This window comes from Paramacrobiotus metropolitanus, unplaced genomic scaffold (assembly GCF_019649055.1).
Source record: "Paramacrobiotus metropolitanus isolate TYO unplaced genomic scaffold, Prichtersi_v1.0 Parri_scaffold0000066, whole genome shotgun sequence".
Classification (NCBI taxonomy): domain Eukaryota; kingdom Metazoa; phylum Tardigrada; class Eutardigrada; order Parachela; family Macrobiotidae; genus Paramacrobiotus; species Paramacrobiotus metropolitanus.
The window spans coordinates 709,113-731,650 of NW_026570286.1; the positions used below are offsets into that span (position 1 = coordinate 709,113).

The following is a 22,538-nucleotide window of genomic DNA, read 5'->3' on the forward strand; positions in this document are numbered from 1 at the left end:
GCCACCATGGGCTGGCAGCGTATAATACAAACGGTTGACTGCATTGCTGCCATTGACTTTATTAACATTAAAGTACGTAACATCCACACTCGCATAAATCTCAACCGAGCCTACGAACTTACGTTCCAAATGATGGAAAAAAAATCTAGGAATTTTTTGGTACCTAGCAAGTAAGTTTTCATGGCAAGCAAGGAAAGTTATGAACGTTTGTGGTTCCTCGTAGACATAGCATAAGGTTCGTGCGAGGAGCCGTTGAAGAGGATCCTATGCTATGTCTACGAGAAAACATAAACGCTCATAACTTTCTTTATTTGCCATGAAAACTTACTTGCTAGGTACCAAAAAATTCCCAGATTTTTTCTCCATCATTTGGAATGTTAATTTGTAGTTGTGACTGAAGTTAAAATGAGTTAAAATGTCGAATCAGTTAACGTCGAAGTCAATGGGAGCAATGCAGTCGCCATTTGTATTACCCGCTGCCAACCCACGGTGGCTGCCAGGTTCGCACAATGAGTCTAGGTTGTCAATTTATGGTAAGGCAGAACGCGTCTATTAATTTAAGGGACACTTGCCTCGTACTGAAATTTCATCTCATTCTAGCGGACATAATCTTCCGCTCCCAATTGATGATTGAGAGGCCTTTCGTATCATGTGTTACGGTTTACTTTTCGACTAGGCAAAATCTCACATGGATCGATGACCATTGGTCGCAGTTTAACTCCACCTTCTTAGCCTCAGCTCAGATACGATGGATTAATATTCTGGATCAAATGTCTGTTTAGGGATCACAGATGGTCACAACATCCTTTGCATGTCGATATGGCGCGGTCTGATGCCGCTGCACTGCAGAGCACACTTTACGACTGCACAGATACGATGCGCAGCGTCCATCCTTGGAGATGATGGCACTCTGTCGCAATAAAGTTCATTTGCTCTTATCCCTCCTTGGTATCGACTTGAAGTACATCCCAATGAGTCTCGTATCGATGTAGAAGGCTCTATCAAGATCCATAGAGCGAATTTGCATGATTACAGCTACAGATTACTAAATATCCCTCTTTGCGCCAATTCTCTGGAGCGCCTTAATACGGAGCAGCTGTATGAAAGAAAATCTCCCGCCGTTATCGTGACATTGGTCAGGTCGGATTGTGCGGTAATTATCTCAGCGTTCGGTCGGTGCGAAGTGGCAGGTGATGGACGGCTTGACAGGTAATTTACGGCCGGCTGCTTTTGTACCGGTTATAAATACATAACTATATTTAATTTTTCATCGTTTATGAACATATTTTGCAAAAAATCAATTCTCTCTGTTATGCGGTTGACGGCTTTCATAGCGGTTCTTGGGTTACAGTATGCACCGGCATTATAGCAGCAAGTAAACATGCTGGTTTTATTGACGCGCGTATACATAACTGAAAAATTTGAATAATTTTTTCTAATTGATTTCGGACTGGTATTTCTGTCAGCGTACTTACTTGTCAGCGTTTAGCTGACATATCTGCCGCCACATTAGTTATGATGACAAAAATTTGGCAGCTAACTATAAAATATCGGATAATAGCCATGACTAACAATGCGCTATCACCGGTTGAAATAGGACTTTGTACATTACTTGACATTAATATTAATATTTGAAGCATTTGCAAGTAGTTATTACAAATGAAAACACTAATAATATATCTAATTCCCTTTCGAACCGGCAGCTCGTTTACCTGTAATTTGGCTGTAAATACTGAGTATGATTTATGCTATGGTTATTTACAGTGCCACCAAAATAGCTTTGTTTAATATTCTTAATATATATCCAACATCCAGTTATGTACATTGTACCATATAAAGAACTCGGATAGTTTAAAGAACTCTGTTGTGCCGCTGCCAATTGCAGGGTTAGCTTGTCAAAAGGCGGTGTTTTTTGTGATTAGGATACCATTAATAGTCGCTTTGTCCGCGGCCGGTGTGTTCTGTTTGTTCAAGTACAACTTAATCCGTTAACCTAATTTACATGTGTGACAGTTTTTGAACTCCATCATCCTGTAAATTAAACAGAAAGCTTCTGGAAGCGTAATTCAATATTAATGCTACATACTTGGGAGCACTGTAAATCTTTAATGGCAGCAACATCTCACTGCCGTTTGGTGCTTAGGAATGAACGATAATAAGTATTAACAACGGTACCGATAGCACGGTAGTTTGTTTTTGGGAACACAAGTAACGTTTCGGCATCTCGTACTTAAAAATTCACTAGTACGTAAAAAGGTAGTTGTGTTTTATACTGCAAGAGCAGATTATTTCGCTTGCATTAACACAAGCAGTTACTATCATAGATGATAGTACTCTAGGTTTGGGCTGCGAATATTTAATATTTAACTTTTAATTTCTTACTTTGCCGGAGGTACCTCCTAAACCAATGCTGAATAAGACTGCAAAGGTTTTGTTAACATGATTATATACTATATAATGGTACGCGTATAACGTGGATCCATCCATAGATTTTATCGGGTAATCTTAACTTGCAAGCACGATAATATAATTCTATTATTGTAAACTGATCAACAGAAATTTGTGCTCAGGTATTTTCGGGAAGCATCGCCACATTCAATGCTTGGTGGTCAAATAAAAACAGCGGATTTGCCAGTCGATTGATGGCTTAAAGACTGATAGGCTATCAACAGTACTGCGCTCCAGCTGATCCATACAAAACATCCCTCTCGCATCCTGCCTACAATTGTAAAAGCCTGTGCTGCCGTATTTATCCGATAAACCGCAGCTGTATCCTCTTCATCTTCATCACTGTCCTAACCACACACTCTGTACGCATTGCTACAGCGGTCGACTCTCACTTGCGCGCACGGTCCGCCTGGCTCCGGTCTCTAACTTCCCTTTCCGTTTCCGCTGAACGGAGCAACACTGCAGTCAGCAGTATGTAATTAGATTCCAGCCAGTCAAGCGGGCATGCGCCATACACTGGCTGCTTCATCGACCGGCCAGCTTATCACAATATATTGGCTCTCTTTATCATATCGCTGGTCACTGGTCAATTGCCGCTGAATGCAGCACAGACGACCGGGCATGCAGTGCATCCGGTGCGGACTATGGTATTCACATGATTAATACGCCAATACTTATCTCGATGTATCTCTCGAGATCTTAATGATCAGTCGTTTGTTATACTATCGCGCGATTTATTAGACGGGATATATTCCAGTACGTAATGTAAAAGCCATTTCTTTCTCGTCCGTACATTATTCCTGCTTACATATATACACAGTCATCATTCTTCCTCGATGTTAAGCGAACTGCAGTTGGATGCACATCCTCTTAATCCCTTCTCTCCCCGGCTCGGTCTCAATGGGATCAGTAAAAATTGTCTTAATGGAGATGTTGTTGGGAATGGGCATCATAATATCTCGGCCGGGAGAGAGATCGTCAGCAATGGATGCAATGAACTTCCGGTCACTTGCAAGACCATTTCGCCGGTAGTACACACCAATGGAAGTGGCTGCCCCAACGGCCCAGCGGCAAATGGAACTGCTTTGTCGAGAAATCCCAGATTGTTCCATGAGGCGACGTACGTTATACGGCCGAAATACATTCCAGAAAAGAAAAACGGATACTGCAGCAACAACTATGTATGTGCTAAAAAGTACAATATTATATGTACTTACTACTTGCTGTTATTTGTAGCCACTGTACACAATTGTGAAATTTTGTAATATACGAGGTACATTTAATACGCATACGAAATTCTGGAGATTTATAGTTCTTAAGCTGATTACCGATTACTTTGTCAATTTATGTGCAGAGGTTGTACAAAGTTACAAACTACAAAGGTGATTAGCAAAACCTAATTGTAAACTGATGGGTTCTATTTTGCTCTAAACAGACACTTCTGCAGTCTGCCGAAATCAAAACATAAAATTTCAGCCTATACATATCCTAGCGTGGGAAATGCCTTACTGGAAGAAAAGACAGAAGGGTGCTTAGATCATTAGCATAAAGCAAAACAATTGTTACAATAGTGGGGTTACGTTTTAAGACACAAACCATATCGTATTAGGCTTACAAAAAAGCGATGTTGTTAATGAATTTCTAATAGAAATTATTGTTTTCTATAAAAGTGGAATATTTTTGTAGATATGTCTACCTGTGCTGCTGTGTAAGGCGCAACGTACGACGTACTTACTCGTACAAATGTAAACCTGTAATTTTCAAAATAGCGAATTGATATCATTTAACGTCAATGCAGTGTTTTTTATAAAGAGGGTGCAGATCCGCATTTGTATGAGCATCAGCGTTTAATCCAGATACGCTTTCGCCAGAATTTTGAAAGCTCTTTTCCTAACAAATTGATCTCCCATCTACCGTTTCCGGGCTAGGTTAATGGAAACGGACACAGTTCGAGCAGCTCCACCGCTACACCGGATAGCCTGCGCGGCAGTCTGCGCAAAGAAGGCTCATTCGATCGAGATGGCCGATGTGACCAGCCGGCTGTCACTGCGGCCAAAAAGCACGTGCAATTCGATTTGCGTAATGGATGCACGTTGTACTCGGGTGTACATCATAACGGAAACGGTGTCCACTGTGATAACGAGCAGCTCGATTCAGGATCCGACCAGGAAGATGGATCGCTGGCCGGACAGGATGATGAGCCGGATTTGATTAGCGACATCGAAAGGTCACTCATGCATGGCTACAGTGAGTTTGATCTTAATGGACTAACCGCGGAATATTGTTCGGAGCAGCTACTAGTGCAGCAGTCGGCATCCGGATTGGCAAAAAAGAAGCCTGACCTGCGCCTGAATCTGCGCTCCAACTTTATAAAAGGAGATCCTATCAACACCGAGGTTCCTGTAGAGAAACAGACGTAAGTCCATAGAACATGGTTCTTAATTAATTCAGCGTTCCGCTTGTATGGTATGCATGCCGCTTTTCCCAAGTTTTATTTAGCAATATTTGTTATTGTAGTTGTCCTCTTTTCTAGCTATCTGGGGTTTGAAGGTATTAAAGCGTTAAAATTTAAATGGAGAAGAAAATAAAGGGAAAACTGGGAAAATTCTGTTTATTATTTCCGTTTACAAAACTGATGTTACATCGCTTTTATTTATGGCTTTCGTTGGACTTATTTGATATTATCTGCTTTCTCTTTTGACGAGTTTTATTTTTTATCTAGATGGTATTTCGGTGCAATAAGCCGCCAAGAAGCAGAGAATACACTCCGGAAGTGCACGGAAGGCTGTTATATCGTACGAAACTGTGAAATCAATGGAAACAAAGATTACTCTTTGGCAATAAAGTACGTATCTGTACAGCTGAGCAGTAAATTGTTCACTTAAAGCCAGGAATGCTGGCAGCATATTGCCTGGATTACCGTGATCTCTTAATAAACATAGCGGCTAATGCTGCTAAACATGAATACGCAGTTATTCATCTACTAGCCACGAATGCCAACTGGCGATTGATTTTTTCCTTTCCGGTGGCAAATTGTGCATTATTCAACAGCCGCTATCGGTCAAGGGCAGGTGGATATACCGCATTTCCGGTCCTTTATTCCCAGTTTGATGGCTCTTCTCTCTGTGATATTTATTCTGCTGATCTATGCTACTGTTATCCTCCATGCTAAATTTTTTATTACCACGAATAAAAAATTGCACTTTTAACTGGCAATATTTGCATTTCCATTTGCGGTTTGGCAAGAACAGCTTTTCATCCATTTTCGGCATAGCCGTTTACGATCGATCGATTGACAGTTTATTTCCACTTTCACAGCAGCTGGACAATAATTGAAATAGGGCGGCGTTCAATTTTTTCCACCGTTAGCGGTGGCAAAAGAGGTCTGATTGTTAATAAACAACACGCATATGGCATTTTCAGCCCCGTTAACATCACACCACCGCGACGCGGGGAAAGAGATCGTGTAAATATTGTTAGCAATTTCCTGTAAATGGCAGCCTGATGAGAATCGTCGCGCTCTTAATAAACCTACACAAAATAAGTTTACAATGCGTACTCGTATGTTTCCAGAAAGTTTTATCTGGGTTATTCGGTGAAACGCTGCTCCTTGTCCAAACACAAGCAATCTCCCTTAATGCAATTACACGTGCATTAAATTAGTTGTCTAGTAACGAAAAAGGTTACCGGAAATAGCAAGCCTAATGGAAGTGTAATCAGAAGAATGTGACAAGCGAAAAGCGTTAACAAATTTTAGGATTACGCATCGTTGCGCCATAAGCGCATTACATTGCTAAAGTAACGAAGGAGAAACTTTTTCGATCTAGGTTTATTATAACTAGTTATGGCTTGCAGGAGTTCGTACGGATTCATGCATTTGCGAATTCATCGTCAGCCGGACGACATGTACCGACTTGTGGATTTCAATCGCGTTTTCCTCACCGTTCCCGATTTGATAGAGTATTATTCCATGGAGAGGCTGCCTATAAAAGGCGCTGATTATATGGTTTTAGTGCATCCTGTACATCAACAGCTTTTATAAAATTGGCTTATGAACGGATACACCATGGTAGTCGCGCTTTGCTGACACTCTTTTACTGCTTTTCCAGAATGTTGTTGGTCTTTGTTTGTAGCACGGTTTTAGATAATTAGCAAAAGGTTAGAATAACAAATGTTTATCTTTTTGCGCCCATCGTCAAATTACTATAAAATATAATAATACGTATTGTGCGGCTGTTTGCTTGCATTTTTCTCCGTGATAGTGACATAAATGCTGTATATATGCCATGTGTTGCAATTGGTTTTTGTGCAAATAATGCATTTCACTTCAATTTATACGCTCGCTCGCTCGTACACTAAAGCTTTCTTATATAAGTGCTTTATGCATTATAATTATAAAAGTAAGTGTTTTTATGTAAAGCCTTTTTATCAAGAGAGTTTGACAGCTAACACTAGCATTATTTTTTGCCGGCTAATGTTGCACTTGTAAGTTTGAATTAATATATATTTATCGAGCAGATAAAAAAACACTTTATGTGGGCTAAAGTTCTTGTAAGTAATGTATAAAACAAAAGTAGATACAAGTTTGCTCGAAAAGCTGGAACTGAAGGAGCCAACAGAAAAATGGTAAAGCGCTGCATGAATCCGTAAGTTTGCGAGATAATTCCAGACGACGCATATATAAGCAAGTTTGGGTGAAGCAGGCTTGCGGAAGTCTGCACTTGTGATTTCTCAGTGGGAAAAGTGATGCAATAGTGCTTGTAAATGAGCTTGTTAATAGTGATGTAGACATGTGGCCCGTTCAAGACACTCTTTCGATCATTTCCCCCCTTTCAGGAAGGAATGGGCTGCATACAGTACTAGTAGGACACTATACGCAGTCGGCGATAGAGAAGACTAAATTTATTGATTCTTAGCCGAGGGTTGTTTTGCAACTCATCAAGAATGCACGGCATCTCTCTTGGACAAATTTAATGCCTTGTTTAAAAAAGTACATTTGGGAACGAAGGATGGCATGGCATAAAATGGCTCATACACCACCGGAAGTGCTGGTCCGCTGATAATGGGTTGACCTTTGGGCTACATCAGTTTCGAGGAACCGATACTCATCAAATCAATCTTTTCAGCGCTCATGCAGAAATACTGATAATTTTTGTTTTTACCTGTTCCCAAAAGACAGTTTCTGTTAATATACTGCACTAAAAACCCGACTTTTTAGGTACATTTTTCCCCTTACATCCCTCTTTGTCGTATAGAATGTTCGCTTTCAGTTTTGAATTTGCGTAGTTTGTTTGCAAATTAATAACCGAGACCTTGTATTTCAAAGCAAAATTTATTGGGAAAATACATCCCTGCAGCGAAATATTGCGTAAAGCAGTAGAGTAACAAAATTTAAGGGTTATATGGTTAACAAACTGGAGGAGCGCTAGCAAAGTATACTTGTACTAATTCTGTGCTACAAATGTGCAATATTCTGTGCTATTGATAATAGCGTTGCTATTAATCCACTTCGCGCATGCCGACTTCCGTCCGTGTCATGATCAACATGCAGAGCGCAATCCGTCTCCATATCACATATGCATGGGCAATAATATGTGTCCCCGTGACGGAAGGATGAAAGAGATCAGCACAACAGCTCACACGCCCTAAGATTATGATTTATGCTGATCAATAGCTGTACGGCTTCCCATCACACCGATTAGTCATGCACGAAATGCCCGGGAAATGAGTGCTGAAAAGGCCCAAGCGGAACCAAGATGGTGTTAACATTAACTGTCCTGCAATGTCCGAACAAATCTCACATTTTGTAGTGCTCACTCATCAATAAAGACAAGATGTCCCTTTGATCTAGTGCTCGATGAATCCAGATGGTCCTTCATCTGATGCAGAAAATATACAGATTGGACCAATTCTTCTTTTCGGCTCAAAAATCTATCAAAACATTGCATAAGTCGTTTCAACCTGAAAACGATAATCGCCCATAATGAAGCACATCGTTCGCTTACATTATTTTAGGATTTTCCGATGTCTGCCGGTATAAGTGATTGCACAATTAGAAATTTTATAGTGTTGTGATGCATTGGCGATCCAAACTTTTACACACGGTGGATATTTTTTATCTAAACGTTTTGAACTTAATTCTCACCTTGCATAAAAGCTTTCGCATTTAAGTTTTGTGCGATATCGGCTTCTTTAGTTTTGAATTTACCGGACGCAGAACAGAAAGTTTGCCTCCAGTTGGCTGTTTAGCGTAGAAATTGGTAGAATGATCAATGATGACATAAATATATCAGGATTTGTGAGCGCACGCATTGTACGGGATGCCCATTGCGATTCAATGCAAGCATCTATAAAAAAAATTTGGAGAAACAAAATTTTGGAGAATTGAGAAAAGTGTTCACCATACATATGAAGTTTGTATTTGATGAAAACATAATAATAATTATGTAGGACTCACATGTAAACTCATATACAAAGTAAATAATGCGTTTATGTCGACGTTATAACAAAGTCGCGCACACGCGTCCCTACAGTGAACTGAAAGTTTAATACAATCCAAAAAAAGGAATGAAAGCTGACCGGCCGACCTTCAATAAAGGTATTATAAAGCCAAGTAATGTTATTATGACCTCAGCATGACTACTTGTATCTAACAATGATGAGCTAATTTCCTTGTTGTATACTGGAACTTCTGATGGCAAACTGCCTACTTAACGCTCGCCGGTACCGTCGACTGCACAGCACAATCACTACCGGCACCATGAACACCACACTGTCCAGCAGCCACACACTTAGCTCCAGGACGCTCTCCCAATGGCTGATTTTGTATGTGAAATCTTCATTGAGCACATAGCCTTCCAGGGCATTGATGGCGTAGTACGGTCCCGGAAAGACGACAGCCACCAGTAACATGCCGATTACTGTGGACAGTGGCTGCTTCCCTTCCGACAGAAAATCCACAAGACTGGGCCTCGGTGCGGAGACACTTCGGGTGTAGAGGGGCAGGTGTTCGTTTGGAGCACTCGCCCGGTGGACAATGGTCAACGAGGTAGTTGACGTGGAGGACTTGCTGCGTGAAAGATTGACCACAGGGACGGTGCTGTCAGAACGCTCCCGCGGAGCGACTGCTTGTTCTACGAGACAAGATGCATCTGAACGATACAATTAGATATTTTGTGATATCAAAGCACTACAGTAACTCGTATGCGCTAAAACCTGTTATTTTGACATACGAGTTTTGTTTCGGCTGAGTCGGGTGTCGCAATCCAGTAATATACAATATACTAATATATATAATATATATATATAGTAATATATATTTGTACAATATATACGAGTATAAATGTGTATTATTGCATAGCTATTGTATGTAAGTACATACCTGGATTGGCACATGGTGCGGCTGCATCTATACATGGCGTCATTTCGGTCAGCGACTGGATTATTAAATCTCCAAATTTTTTTTGAGAGGTGCGGTTTTCATACCATTCCCAGACGGATACAAGAGCCAGAACCACGAATGTGAGGGCGATGGGAACGAAATAGTTCCTTTTGATCATAAAAGCCGGCATTAGTGGGACTGTAACGCTCATCATTACCAAGTTACAGTACATTTGTAGAACGAGTTGTGCACTGAGATGCGCAAATCGATTTACATAAAATGATAATAAATAATGCGAAATGGATAATAAAATCAAGTGCAAAACACAATTTTTTTAAATTTTTAAAGTACATGTAATAATCTATTGTTCGTTCTTTCGCTCATAAACCGTGGTCATACGTTAGGGAGATGTTATAAGCATCAAAGACGAAGTACTGAATAAAGGGTTAACCAAAACGTGTAGCTTCACCTTGCTAAAATGAGCACAAGGTAATTCATTAAAACTGTTGTAATGATACAATCACAACGCAAGACACCTCCATCCATTCAGTTTTACGTACCGAAGCGCCACGAACATACACCAATGGTAGAAGTCGTCAGCGATAATGTGCATCTCACACTGATTTTCCCCGATATTAATCTGTCGGTCCAGAAACCAACGCGGCGCTGTGAATAATCCAACGACCCATGGGAAGATCACCAGAAGAATCTTTATCACTTCACGTTGTTTGCATCCCACCCAGAAGGCGATGCGGGCATGATTTAGTGCCAATCCGAGCAGATTCATACAAAAGACACCCGACATGACCTCTTCCGCAAACAACCTACAATGCCCCATGAAGAATTTCAAAAATGCTTGAGAATATCACAGAATCTTGAATAACTCACGAGAAGAGGCACCAGCTGGGACTGAAATACCAGATCCGCGTAACACGAAAACTAACCATCCACGGAATGATAATCAGCGACTGTACGAGTAATATGACACAATTATTAGCAATGAGGATATCTTGTGTCGTCTGCAGTTTGTGGCTTTTGCAGATGACCCACAGCAGGAGCGTGTTCACCAGTAATCCGATGAAGATGCCAAACGCCAGCAAAATCAACGGTGCGCCATGTTTTAACCACCACTCACTGGACCCGATGTGGAGTTCATCCAAGAAACTGTCCTCCAGAATGTGCACCGAGGCATTACCGGATGCTACAGAATCCATGTTATCTGCATTTCAAACGTTTTCTAGCGTACCAGGGTTCAAAATTGTTTGGTTTTTAACTGAAATATCATGATGAAGAGTGTTTTTAACGAGGCGTTCGCCAGCAATAAAAACGTCGTCATAGTTCATCGTAAACAGGCGATTTGCTGTTTGTCGGGACCGTTCACAGTGAATCTGCTACATAATTGACGTGAATATTATTCCCGATCGGCACAGAGGTTAAAAATATCCGCATTCTACAGCAGTGTAAAACATTACTTGTCGCCAAAATCTCGCTTTAACGTGTTCAGTTCTCCAGTTCGGCAACGAATGCTCTCGCTGCATCGTTTCGCAGCTAAATTTAACGCATCAGTCAGCGTTTAGCGGGATGAAGTAATTAGTCTAGCGACATTAGCCAGAAGACATTGAATGTTTTTCCAAAGACGTAAACAGACAATCAAAAACCGGCAACGACTCTTTGTAACCTAAATTTTTGAGCGTCTTTGCGCAAGCTAATAAATTACCCATGAAAGGGTGGTGGCGGGCAATTATGTACCCGTATTATTACAAGGCCTATGTGTACTGTACATGCAAGGGCGACCTCGTTTACGACGTCCACATCAACGATGAAAAACTCGAATCACGGCGTCGCCGTAGAGGAGCGTTAACATTACTAACCATGTAGCCACAGCAAAGTCCAACAACACAGCATAAAAACTATAATGTAAACCGAATATTTTGAAATCACTTAAATATTATTGAAGACATATGTTTGTCATTAAATTGGACTGAAAATTAGTAGAGGCAATTGGCCGTCTTGAACCGAGGTGCCATTTTCGCTGAAAGGTGACTCCGTAAAAGAGAATTCGTATTGTGACTGCGACGGTGTTGACGACATTGTATGGAATTTTTCCACTTTCACCGCCACCTTCTTTGCTCCTTTTGCACCGCGGAACGACGATGGACCCTAATGAAATGCACAGCAATATTACATTCAACGGTAAAACCTTCTCTGGACTAAAAACTGCCTTGTTGTGTAAGTGCATACTTCGATGCGGGCGGTGACAATATGCGGGACGCCGCTTTTAACAATAATAGGTTCAGTTAATGGGATGCGATAAGGCGATCGCGACCCGTCGGACACAATAACAGTTTCTTGTTCGCGCAAGACTTTCTTGTCATCTGCTTTGAGAACCTTCAAATTAATCACGTGCCGACCTGGGCCGTCGCTAGTGCCATATATGCCGCAACCTTGCAGTCTTACATCATGATCGGAGACAAATCTTCAAAATAAATTTCTTAGGGTTTTTGTCAAGATAACAATCAAAGCAATTCAAGTCAGCGAATACTTCTGCAGAAAACGGTTAAATTTTAATTACTGAATTGAATCAGCTCCGCCTCCGTAACCCCACGATCCGCCGGCTTCCGCAAATCTTTCCACCGTATACGGACCGCTTTTATTAGCCGGAAGCCGGGGTACAGCGGAGAAGGCGATTTCCGGTTTGTCTTCGGCGAACAAGTAGAGAAAGATATCTTTGACTTCCTCCGGCCGAAGAATTCCACTCTTCGATGAAATAAATATATGAAATGGTCAAATGCGATTTAGTGGTCAAATCGTTGAGTGCGGAAAATTGAAAGGGTCGCTATGGAACAGAGGTTTTATGCGTACTTGTACCGGCCCATTTGCTAGCTCTTCAACGCTCATCAATGGGAAGCGAATTTCGTAGATGGCTTTACCGATTATGCGGCGTTTATTGGGCGTTTCTACCGGAAATCCGCGCCGGTTACATTCGTTGGTAGCCCATCTTAGACAAATTAACGGTAATTATTTGAATCTAAACGAGTGAACTTCCTAGAGTTTACAGCACTCGGCCTTGCGGCCGAGTGCAATACCGGCAGTGTTTGAGAAGCTAGCTGTAACAGAATACATGCATAGTAAAGTATGTTATATCGAAAATTTTATCGAGCACCAAATCTTGGTCACCGCTATCGCAGACAGGCAGAAAAGTTATGGGAAAAGCAGTTCTGAAGCAGCAGTATATTTTGTAGTCCAACGCACGGTTATGCTCGTAAATGCATTCGCCTGATCTAATGTTGGACTGTTACCAGTATTCTTGAGGATTTAGCATATGGGCTGAGCGCGTAAACGGTGTCGATATAGGCAATTTGCACGTAGTACTTTATTACATTTACGGCAGTTACAGTAAAGGGAGCGCCTCTTACCTGTCCAGTGCATTGAACAAATCGATCTCCTTTATGGCCAGAGTACTTCTCTCAAAAATCAGTAGAAGGGTTTCAAAGTTGATGTCCAGAAATTCATTCGAGTTCGCTATAGCTAATGCTTCATGGTCAATTAGTTCCAGACACTGCGCAATGAGGTCTGTCTCTTCCGTTGACTGAGCCTATGTTTCAGAAAAGCTATTCTATAAACATAAGAACACTACAGTACTTCATTACTTTTATTTCCAAAAATTTCGATCACACAATGTTTACAGTCTAAATTAGAATTAACAGAAAATATAGATAGCTTGAAGTTGTGTACTTGATGACTTTACTGGTATTATCTCTTTCTTTCTCATAAAATAATGACATGCGTCGTGTAACGTATATTTACGGGTAATTTTGTTTTGATATACCTGCACTGCTCCCATAATAAATTATAAGGCTCTTACTAATATCAGTTTATAAAAGCGGTATTTCTACTTTACCTGTTCTAACACAGCAAACACATTATCGCAGCGAATGTTCTGCTTCATAAACTGCAAGCATGCATTTTTCAGTTGTGGCACATCGTATTTTTTTGCAGCATGTAGCGTGGAGAGAACGGTATCCTCGTTAATCCCGGTGACATCGTCCGTGTAAAGATACCTGCAACGGTAGCATGAATAACTTTTTCATTAGACACATCGATGCCAAGGTTAGCTAAAATAGAACACGCTCGGCTAGACCATGCAAGCGTTATTTGCTAAATTTACCGTAAAAGGTTACGAAACGAGTCTGGTTCGATGTCAGGTATGCGAAGGTCAGATCCGTCGGCGGCTAGTTGCCGAATGGGTCCGTAGAAAAGCGTTTCGAAGACTGGACTTCCCATGGCCAAAATAAATCTATGGGAAAAAACTAGGCATTACGGGCTTTATTTTGCTGCTTACATGTAGTTAGTTCTTTACAGAGACTATAGAAGTAGTAATTAGGGTACGTGTAATATACTTATGAAATGCCACCGATACATGCCGCACAATAACAGAATATGTCAATAATCAGAATAACAGAGTACAATACTTAACGTTAATATAATGCAATCATAGGATAAGGCAACGATAATATATTATGTCGGTACGTATTTTTTACAATTGGTAGATATTGTACGCATTAATTAAACGGCGCTTAATTTACGCTTAATTTAAGCCAAAGACAATTTTAAATACACACCTAATACAATGTGTATTCGATTAATTGGTGAAGGGTCACCAGTCATCTTACCACAATATGCATAATTATAACGGTACGAGATAATTATTTATTACGAGATAAAAACCTACTCGTATAGGCAAGAGTAGGTTTTTCCCGTTAGGTTGGGCTGGTTAAGGGTCACACTCTAACTTGTCACTTCTCAGCACAGATAACGGTGAAAGGATTTTATGCTTTTTCAGTTTTTTGTGTCTGACAGCTTTTTCCGACATGAACTGACCGTAGTGGTTCTTGTTAGCCACGGAAGTAATTGTGTTCGGTCATGAAGCATGCGTCTATCAGGTAATTCCGTTTTATGGAGTATGACAGTAGGTTTCCAAGATGCTATTGTGGAACTCACTTGTGCGCTGGAATCTCCTGCTTGATGACCCCTTTTCCCACAACAAAGACCACATCGCTAAGCACCTCATTCTCCATTAGGAATCTGCCACGATCTAAGAAGCCGGCTTGATGTCGTTGCCAGCCGGGTGGTTCGGGCGACGCCAGTGGAAGCTGTGTTTGGTCGTCATCCTGTAGGTAATCCATAGATTCGTCATCCGCTACAGCCCCCATTATGCCCATTAGCTGTGCAGAGTATACTGTATAGCGGTGCTAAATGGGAGGATATTAACTATTATGTTTCATTGGGGACCAGATATTGTAATATAATGCGTATGGCGTACGTGCCGGTAATTACGCAAAATGCATAACGTGACTAAATGCAATGTGAAACCGAACACACAAAGCAGCTGATGCATTATGGACTCTTTAGCAAATCAGTTAAGCTTAGTAGCTTACCAATCACTTTTGACACCTTAATTTAAATGCTATTAATAGAACGGAAATAGAGTCGGTACCAGGTAAACGCGTTCTGACAGTCTAAAGGAGCCGGATACGAGATTAAAAATGTCTACGTCACTGCTCTTTTTTTACGCCAACGCTGCCGTGTATCATTTTGTTACGGTTAATGTTTTTCGACAACAAGATCAAGCACTCATGCACGTTCAAACACTTTGTTATTGAAAGGACAACGGAGGACGGGGGTGCACTTAGACATGCAGGCATAATTTGAAATTTTCCTGTAAATTTATGATCCATCATAATCTTACTGGGCATGAAAGCATTTGAAATATTCTAAGTACGTTTACTTCTGTGAAACTTAAATTTGAATGTGTGCATCGTACATAGCTTGTAGGAATGTAGGTAATGTTAATTAATCGCTAACAGCAAGGTAAAAGGCATTCTTTGTTCCATATTTCGGCACGCCTAACATTTCGGCACGCCTACACATAACTGATAAAGTAAGTTTTCTGTCGTTGGCACATAAGTAAGGAAAAGGAAATTAATCAAGCAATAATTTAACTTGAACAAAACTGGGCAAAATTACCATGAATGCGGTGAGTTTACTTTCCATGAGCTACTCTTATATGTATGTACTGTATGAAAAAAAACTAGCAAATGCCTACCGGTTGTGTTGTTTCTTGGCTATTGTGGGGAACCAAAACATGCCGGTATAGCTGCAAAATCGTGTAATTATGCCGATCGCGCAAATTAGCTAAACCACCTCTTTGCGAGTTGTACAAGTAGTGCGTAGTATGTACTGCGCAGTCGGCTAACTGGAAACCTGTTTCAGCATGGATTTTTCCGTGGTGTGGTATTCCACTTGCAGGGTGCTTAGAAAAGGATTTATTTCCGGTGAATATCGCCCGTCAACCGGATCGGTCGAGTGTATGCGCTTGGTCATTGCTGGTGTAGGCGGAATAAATCACAACTGACACCGTTACGATAAGGGTCCAGGAAAAACCGTTATCGTATGTATCCATTTGTAAAAAATATATTCTTAAACGCTTATCTGTAAGGCTTTTATTCAATAGATTACAGGTTATTTCAGTATCATAAAGCCATTAATGAAAAGGCCGCTAATTCATTTCATTATTAAGCGCATAATGCACTGTGGAGATATTGTACGTTAAGTGTTTTTCGCACCAAATGGAACTACGTATAGATTTGCTACGGTTACTGATCACGCCTCCATTTTTACATAGTGCCTATCCAGCATCGATTTGGCAAACCCGTTTTTTCCAGGTGCAATAGTATAGGTTTGTTCAGCACAGCAAAATATTTTCATGAAAACCATGGTCATGTCGGTCGATTTAAATCCAATCGATGGGACGCCACGTCTTATAGAAAAATATATTTATCTGAAGTTCTGTGTCTGTTGAAAATATTGGAAGCATGATAACGCAGTCTGCGGTATTTTTTTCCAGTTTCACGACGTTTGTACTCAGTACCCCATTGGCTACTGCCTGTTGGTACGTCAATATAAAATATTATAAGCAATCTTGCAAACACACAACAAGCCCGCCGCTATTGATTGACGCAACTCTCCCCCATTGAGTTTATACGTGCGCTGGCATTTTTTGTTTCCGTGCACTGACATAAGGATTCGTTAAATTCTGACATTTAGTGGCTGTCTGTTTGATGAATTGTGTCTACCGCAATCGATGACAATCAGAAGCATTCATAAATGTTCACAGACTGAACTAACTAATCTGTGATATTTGACTTGATGTATTGAAGGAATTTTATCTACACCGCTTGACGCTGGATGCAAACGACGATTAATATTAGCTGGCCAATTTTCCCAGCCAAAGATGCCAGTTACCGAGCGGCGAAATTCACCATGTTTTTCTTTAACGCTAATTCAGTCCGACAGTGCGTATGCGAGTGGAGAATCCTTACTTCAGTCCCGTTCTGTATCGAAAAGCGTTGACATTTTATCGCCCGATGTTTCCACGTATTTCAACGGTGCCCTTCGCGGTTATGGCGAATTCTCTCTTCCCCAGAAAACTCCCAGCCCCGAGCCGGAAATACCAGAATGGGTGCGTAATGAATCGCGCCGCAGGAGTTTGGCCTTTCTTGATGAGACACGTGTCCAGCGCAAACGCGCCAATAGTGCCGGGGAGAAGCTGTTGCATTTCTTTCATCTAAGCGGAGAGGCCCGGCGGACCAGTCTGAATGCGGAGAGGAAGAAGAGGGCCGCGGTGGATGTATGGATGCAGCTAGATGCGGCGGAATTGCTTGGGGGCAAGCGGAACGGTAATGATAATGGTAATGGCTTTAGAAAGAGAGCAGCTACGACCGGAAGTGCCGGAAAGGATGTGCTTAATGCGATATTGAGGTTCCGAAGTCCCAGTCGGGAAAGAAAGAAAGATAGTATCCCGGAAATAAGCGAAGTGACAAATACGGTATGTCTGCTTTACAGACACAAGGGAGTGCATACGACACTTTTCTGTTAAGTATTTATAATAGTACGCGCAGTTTCTACATTTTTTATATGAGTAATTCTTATAAAATGCTTTCTGCACAACATTATAAAAATTTGTTTTTCAATAGCAAACGTAAACTGATAAACTTTTATTAGTCTGTAATATGGTGCACCGCGTATTTCATTACTTACTTAATAGTTAGTGGTATACATAATATTTTTATTATTTACTACCTGAAATTCGAGAACGGTAGTTTTTGTTTTGCGCTATAAAATACGTAAGTACAATAAGGTTTTGCTGTTGTCTTTATAAAGTTTCGTGATACAAATTTTGATATGATACATTTATTTCGCTAATCTTGCCGTAAACTTTTTGCCGATGAACAAAACTTCGTATGTCGCAGTAAGGTTAAAGTTAAACCAATCAGCATTTCAAAGTGGTGCAGTTAGCTGACAACGGCTGCTTTGATGCTGCAGGACACGGTTTTGGACGAATACTGTAGTGCGAATTGGTCTTTGTAAGAGTATGTTAAAATTTTAAATATTCTCACGATTTTAAATGTTACATAACAGTGTAAAAGATCATTTTTTAAGAGGTTGAAGTATGACATAAGTTGTTTACTTCTTATCTTGAACAACCAAAGGCAGTGCACAGTATCGAATTTGAGCCGTTCGACACTGGCAACAGTAAAAGCTTTACTACCCTAGTAAAGAAAATCATATTAGCATCGATTTATTGTTAATAAGTCGACCGTATACGCTACGTGCGTGGGACCGCTTGCTGTCAATTAATTCAATCTGTGCAATGGGCTGATATTGCAGAGTAAAGTGACTTTAGTGCCGGCATCCAAGAGCGAGCCCCTAGTGCGCTTGTGCCCCGAAGAAACCCAGCGGCAGCCGGCATCCCGGCCCCGCACACCGACCATCTGGGATCAAACGCTGCAGGACGCCTGTGCAGCACCGGCGCCGAATACGAGCAGCACATCGGCCAGCAAGCAAGATATCTGGATATGCCACACACCGCGCCCCCCTCCGCAGTACCACAATCAGCGTAATGAGGCTGGATTAGGGATGACGGTGCCGGTGCCGGAAGGGGAAAAGAGCGATGTGTATAAACATAACGATTCCGATCGGCCTGCCAAGCCGACTTACTATAAACTGTGTGATAATGTAATAATTGCGGGCGGGGAATTTTTTATGCCACTAACGGATACTCTCAAGCAGAGCAATATGGTCGCCGGTGTGAGCAAAGGTGGACACAGAGTGAGCAGCGAAAAGAAATGTGAAATAATTGAGCAAGAGGTTGTTATGGCGGATATTCGTGTAATTGGCCCGGATAGGGTGGATTTCGTGGATAATCCCCGGCCGCTTATTGAGTGCTTGCGAATTGCTGCGTTAACAGTTTACAGCCGATTCACGACTATCGCCGCATTGTATGGCATTCCTGCGGATCACGGATTACGTAAATTTGCTCAATTAGTGCGTTTGTTGCTTGCTGGAGCGCAGCGGCAAGTCAATATGACGGAAAAAAACACGCCGCTTAAATTACCAATCAAAGAAAGCCGGTGAAAGAAAATTCCCGGTTCCAGTTGACTGGGATTCTGTAATACGAGCTGTTGGTGTAGTAAGCTTGATTGTAAACACTGGGATATTAGAGCGGCTTCTTATATCCCCAGAATACTTTTGCGCGCGCATAGTTTTGTTGTAACAACATATTGTGTAATTACAGACTCTAATCTTGTGTACAACCAAGTTGTCACTGTAGCTTCCGGATATTTCTCCCGAAGTAAAATTTTTGGAGCTTGCTTGTAACGCCTTTGTAACTGTAAATAAACATATTATTTTTCTGTTATTGATCTCAAAAAGAATTAACCATGTGACTGGCCAATGCCGCTACTAAACAATGGCACCTAAACTTTACAACCTAACGATACTGTATGTGTTGTGCTCAATAATGCTCAAGTACTGTACTTAATTTAAAAAATTAAGCGTAAGAATAAGGTTTAGTTTTTCTTTTCTTTGATGTTCTGGTTAAAAAGACTGGACTTGTTAAACGTAAAACAGCGATTCTACCAGTACATACCAGCTGGTACCAGCTAGTACATACCAATGTACTGTACTTGTACATACAGATACTTGGTTTTCGTGCAATTTGCATGCATGGATTTATTTCCTCCAGTGTCGTGCAGTGAAACGGTTTTTCGTTCGTCTCGCCGACGAAAACAAAATTTATTGAACGCACAACACTACCAGAACTTGAAAGTTAAGAAATTTTAGAATTGTACTACGTTTTTGTGCCGAAAGTGCTGAGACGAGCTGTTGAAAATCTAAGAAGGATTCTACGCTACATCTCATAATTTAATTTAACATTAATAAATTGTGTAAGTAAGTGATTTTGCTCAGCTGTCAGTAAGTACAATATTTTTTCGCAGTTCGATCCTTCCCTTTAAGGCTGTTTAAGGTAAAAAATTAAGTTTGTTTGAGTCTGTGCAATATAATATCTATATATCAATAAGCAAGTAATTACTTAGGTACTTATTGTTAGTTTTTGTTGAAATTTAGCTGCGTCTGACGCTCGAGTACCCGAAATTATGGATGCCTTATGGAAACGATACGTCTCCCGGCAACTATACAAACGACACCATCAAAATGTAATTCAGCAAGCGAATTCATTCAAATGAGACAGCGTATCGTGACTACCTACTTGTAATTCGCCTTTCTCTCTCGACGCTCCCACGCGTACTGTAACGCCAGCAGCGCCCCACGACGGCAATTGATTATCATGCGCCTGTACGTCGGCAGTCTGCCCAACGGCTACCGTCTCTCGGAGCTGCTGCAGCTTTTCGAGCAGTATGGATGTGTATCACGTGTGACGGCCATACGCGATTTTGCCTTCCTGGCCATGTACGACAACGAGGCGGCACAGGCCGCCGTCAACGCCCTGAACAGCAGCTCCTTCATGAACCAGGAGATCATTGTAGAGAGGGCGCGTTTCCCACGGGGCCGCTTCCAGAATAACCGCCGATACCGTGCTGCAGGAGTGCAGGAAGGAGAGGGCGAGGATGCAACGTCTGTGCAAGGTCAGCATTATGATGGGGCTTATCAGCAGCAGACTGGACGGCAGTATGCGCCGAATGGACAGGCCGTGTACCAGCAGGGCACCGTGGTCTACTCGCAGGACAACGCCGGTTACCAGGGAGATGCAGCTGCGAACGGCGCGAACAATAACGGTAAATCGATGGTTTTATACTGTGTGGTAATCTTGGATTCTTTTGTGATGACTGTTTTGCTACGAGATCCGTACTTGGCTTTTGTGCTGAAAGGTCATCAAAAAGAATTTTTTACTTTTACAATAACTTTTAAAGTAACTGTGGATAACTTTACACGAGCATGCTTACTTGCTAACGTTTAGACGATGTCCTTACTTGAGTTTACGAAATTTTAAGATTAAGCACTCACCCTGTTGATAGTTGCATGTAATTATTTATAATAACAAAAATTCATTTGATTACTTTTGAATATTAATGAGTCTATTATTAGCCAATAATCCTGTTATTCCTGTATACAGTAAACTGCCACACATACATATACAATATATATTTGCTGGCGGTCTGCTCGTATAGAAATTAAAAATTTTGCGATGCACTAGATCCTAATATTCTTGACTATCATAAGAATTTCCAGATTGGGAGACCAGCGGACAGAATTACCAGATGTCCAGTACAGCCACGTCTAGTCGCGGACGGCGTGGCCGACGAGGCGGCCGCGGCGGAAACCAGCAATATCGCAACAGCGCGGACAACCAAGACTATCAGGCACAAGTGAATTACCAAAACCAGTCATACAGTCTGAACGACACTGCTAACCAGCAGTACCCAGCTAACCACCAAATGCAGTCTAACATGAACAGTTATCCAACGCGCGGTTTACGTGGGGGACGCCGCGGCCGCGGTCGTCGTGGTGGCGGTCGGGGCGGAATGCTACGTGGGTCATCCAGTGCGCTGCAGGCCAGTGAGCTGGACACGTCCGCAACGGCAGCCGTCAATGTGGCCGGCGGCAATGGAGCGGCAATGGAGAAAGTGGGTGTAACCAGTTTAGACGGGGGCGATCGGATAAAAATGTCCCCGGGTGCAGTTCCGCCGGCAGGTGGTCAGCAGTTTATGAGAATGCAACCGGCCGCGGTTGTTGGCGGCGCGGAGGCGGGGAAAATGGGGCGCGGTGCGGGTGATATGTGATTGTTTTGTAATTTCTCCTTCGTATGTATGAATATGTATGGCACAGGAATAATTTCAGGAATAGTTATGTTTTCTTCTGCTTCGGTGTTTCAGTTTCCATTGCAAATGCTCTCTTGCAGGTTTTTCATTGGCATAACACATTTCTCATTTTTTCTAGAATGTCTTTGTTAAATATCTCTTCTCAAATCTTTAAGAAATGGAAGCACAACATTTACCGAACTTACTACGTTGTATAATATACACAACTTGTGTACTGGTGTAACAAAAGTACAATTAGTAACATAAGCTACATAACTTACCAGTTCGCTTTCTTGCTCTTAATAAATTCACAGCCATTTGCCAGCAAACAAAAAACTGATTTCTTTTGCATTTTTATTTCGAAGACTTCTTTCTGCACAAATTTATGGTGGATAAAAAATCATACGATCATAACTCGTAAGATTAACCATTAAAGACATCCAGCGTACATATGCAGACATTCCTCCAAGGGTGGCTAGTGCTACTACCCCGGGACGAGGAATGCTGACTGAAAGTCTGAAACAGACTGGCTGTGTTTCAATGCTTGA

The 22,538-nt window shown here is 41.5% G+C and overlaps 4 protein-coding genes and 1 long non-coding RNA gene across 8 annotated transcripts; 4 read left to right on the plus strand and 1 right to left on the minus strand.

Annotated features, from left to right (window-relative positions):
- The first annotated feature begins 665 nt into the window (after positions 1 to 665).
- Positions 666 to 6,733, plus strand: LOC129594170 (uncharacterized). The gene is made up of 5 exons (XM_055490765.1): positions 666 to 1,209; positions 2,571 to 3,629; positions 4,377 to 4,864; positions 5,171 to 5,293; positions 6,304 to 6,733. Exons 2-5 carry the CDS (start codon positions 3,285 to 3,287, stop codon positions 6,488 to 6,490), a joined length of 1,143 nt encoding a protein of 380 aa, XP_055346740.1. The 5' UTR covers positions 666 to 1,209; positions 2,571 to 3,284; the 3' UTR covers positions 6,491 to 6,733.
- A 1,418-nt stretch (positions 6,734 to 8,151) lies between these two features.
- LOC129594075 (BTB/POZ domain-containing protein 2-like) lies at positions 8,152 to 16,560 on the minus strand. Of its 4 annotated transcripts, none has more exons than XM_055490634.1 (12): positions 15,936 to 16,560; positions 14,831 to 15,029; positions 13,998 to 14,126; positions 13,731 to 13,890; positions 13,246 to 13,424; positions 12,692 to 12,827; positions 12,402 to 12,586; positions 12,071 to 12,305; positions 10,718 to 11,989; positions 10,390 to 10,653; positions 9,830 to 9,996; positions 8,152 to 9,581 (listed from the first exon to the last, which is right to left on the minus strand). In XM_055490634.1, the coding sequence occupies exons 2-9, from the start codon at positions 15,013 to 15,015 to the stop codon at positions 11,801 to 11,803; spliced, it is 1,398 nt and encodes a 465-aa protein (XP_055346609.1). In that variant the 5' UTR covers positions 15,016 to 15,029; positions 15,936 to 16,560; the 3' UTR covers positions 8,152 to 9,581; positions 9,830 to 9,996; positions 10,390 to 10,653; positions 10,718 to 11,800. The 4 variants fall into 4 exon arrangements, with proteins under 4 accessions (XP_055346609.1, XP_055346608.1, XP_055346610.1 ...); XM_055490633.1 differs by having other exon boundaries at positions 14,831 to 15,081; XM_055490635.1 differs by having other exon boundaries at positions 14,831 to 15,000; positions 15,936 to 16,559.
- Positions 10,154 to 11,171, plus strand: LOC129594079 (uncharacterized). Its single transcript, XR_008691156.1, has 2 exons — positions 10,154 to 10,799; positions 10,871 to 11,171. It is a non-coding gene; the product is annotated as an uncharacterized LOC129594079 (long non-coding RNA).
- Positions 16,521 to 19,589, plus strand: LOC129594078 (uncharacterized). The gene is made up of 4 exons (XM_055490638.1): positions 16,521 to 16,554; positions 16,737 to 16,781; positions 17,050 to 17,717; positions 18,560 to 19,589. Exons 3-4 carry the CDS (start codon positions 17,124 to 17,126, stop codon positions 19,304 to 19,306), a joined length of 1,341 nt encoding a protein of 446 aa, XP_055346613.1. The 5' UTR covers positions 16,521 to 16,554; positions 16,737 to 16,781; positions 17,050 to 17,123; the 3' UTR covers positions 19,307 to 19,589.
- Positions 19,590 to 20,374: 785 nt separating this feature from the next.
- On the plus strand, positions 20,375 to 22,257 carry LOC129594077 (uncharacterized PE-PGRS family protein PE_PGRS54-like). Its single transcript, XM_055490636.1, has 2 exons — positions 20,375 to 20,967; positions 21,422 to 22,257. Exons 1-2 carry the CDS (start codon positions 20,520 to 20,522, stop codon positions 21,970 to 21,972), a joined length of 999 nt encoding a protein of 332 aa, XP_055346611.1. The 5' UTR covers positions 20,375 to 20,519; the 3' UTR covers positions 21,973 to 22,257.
- Positions 22,258 to 22,538: the final 281 nt, after the last annotated feature.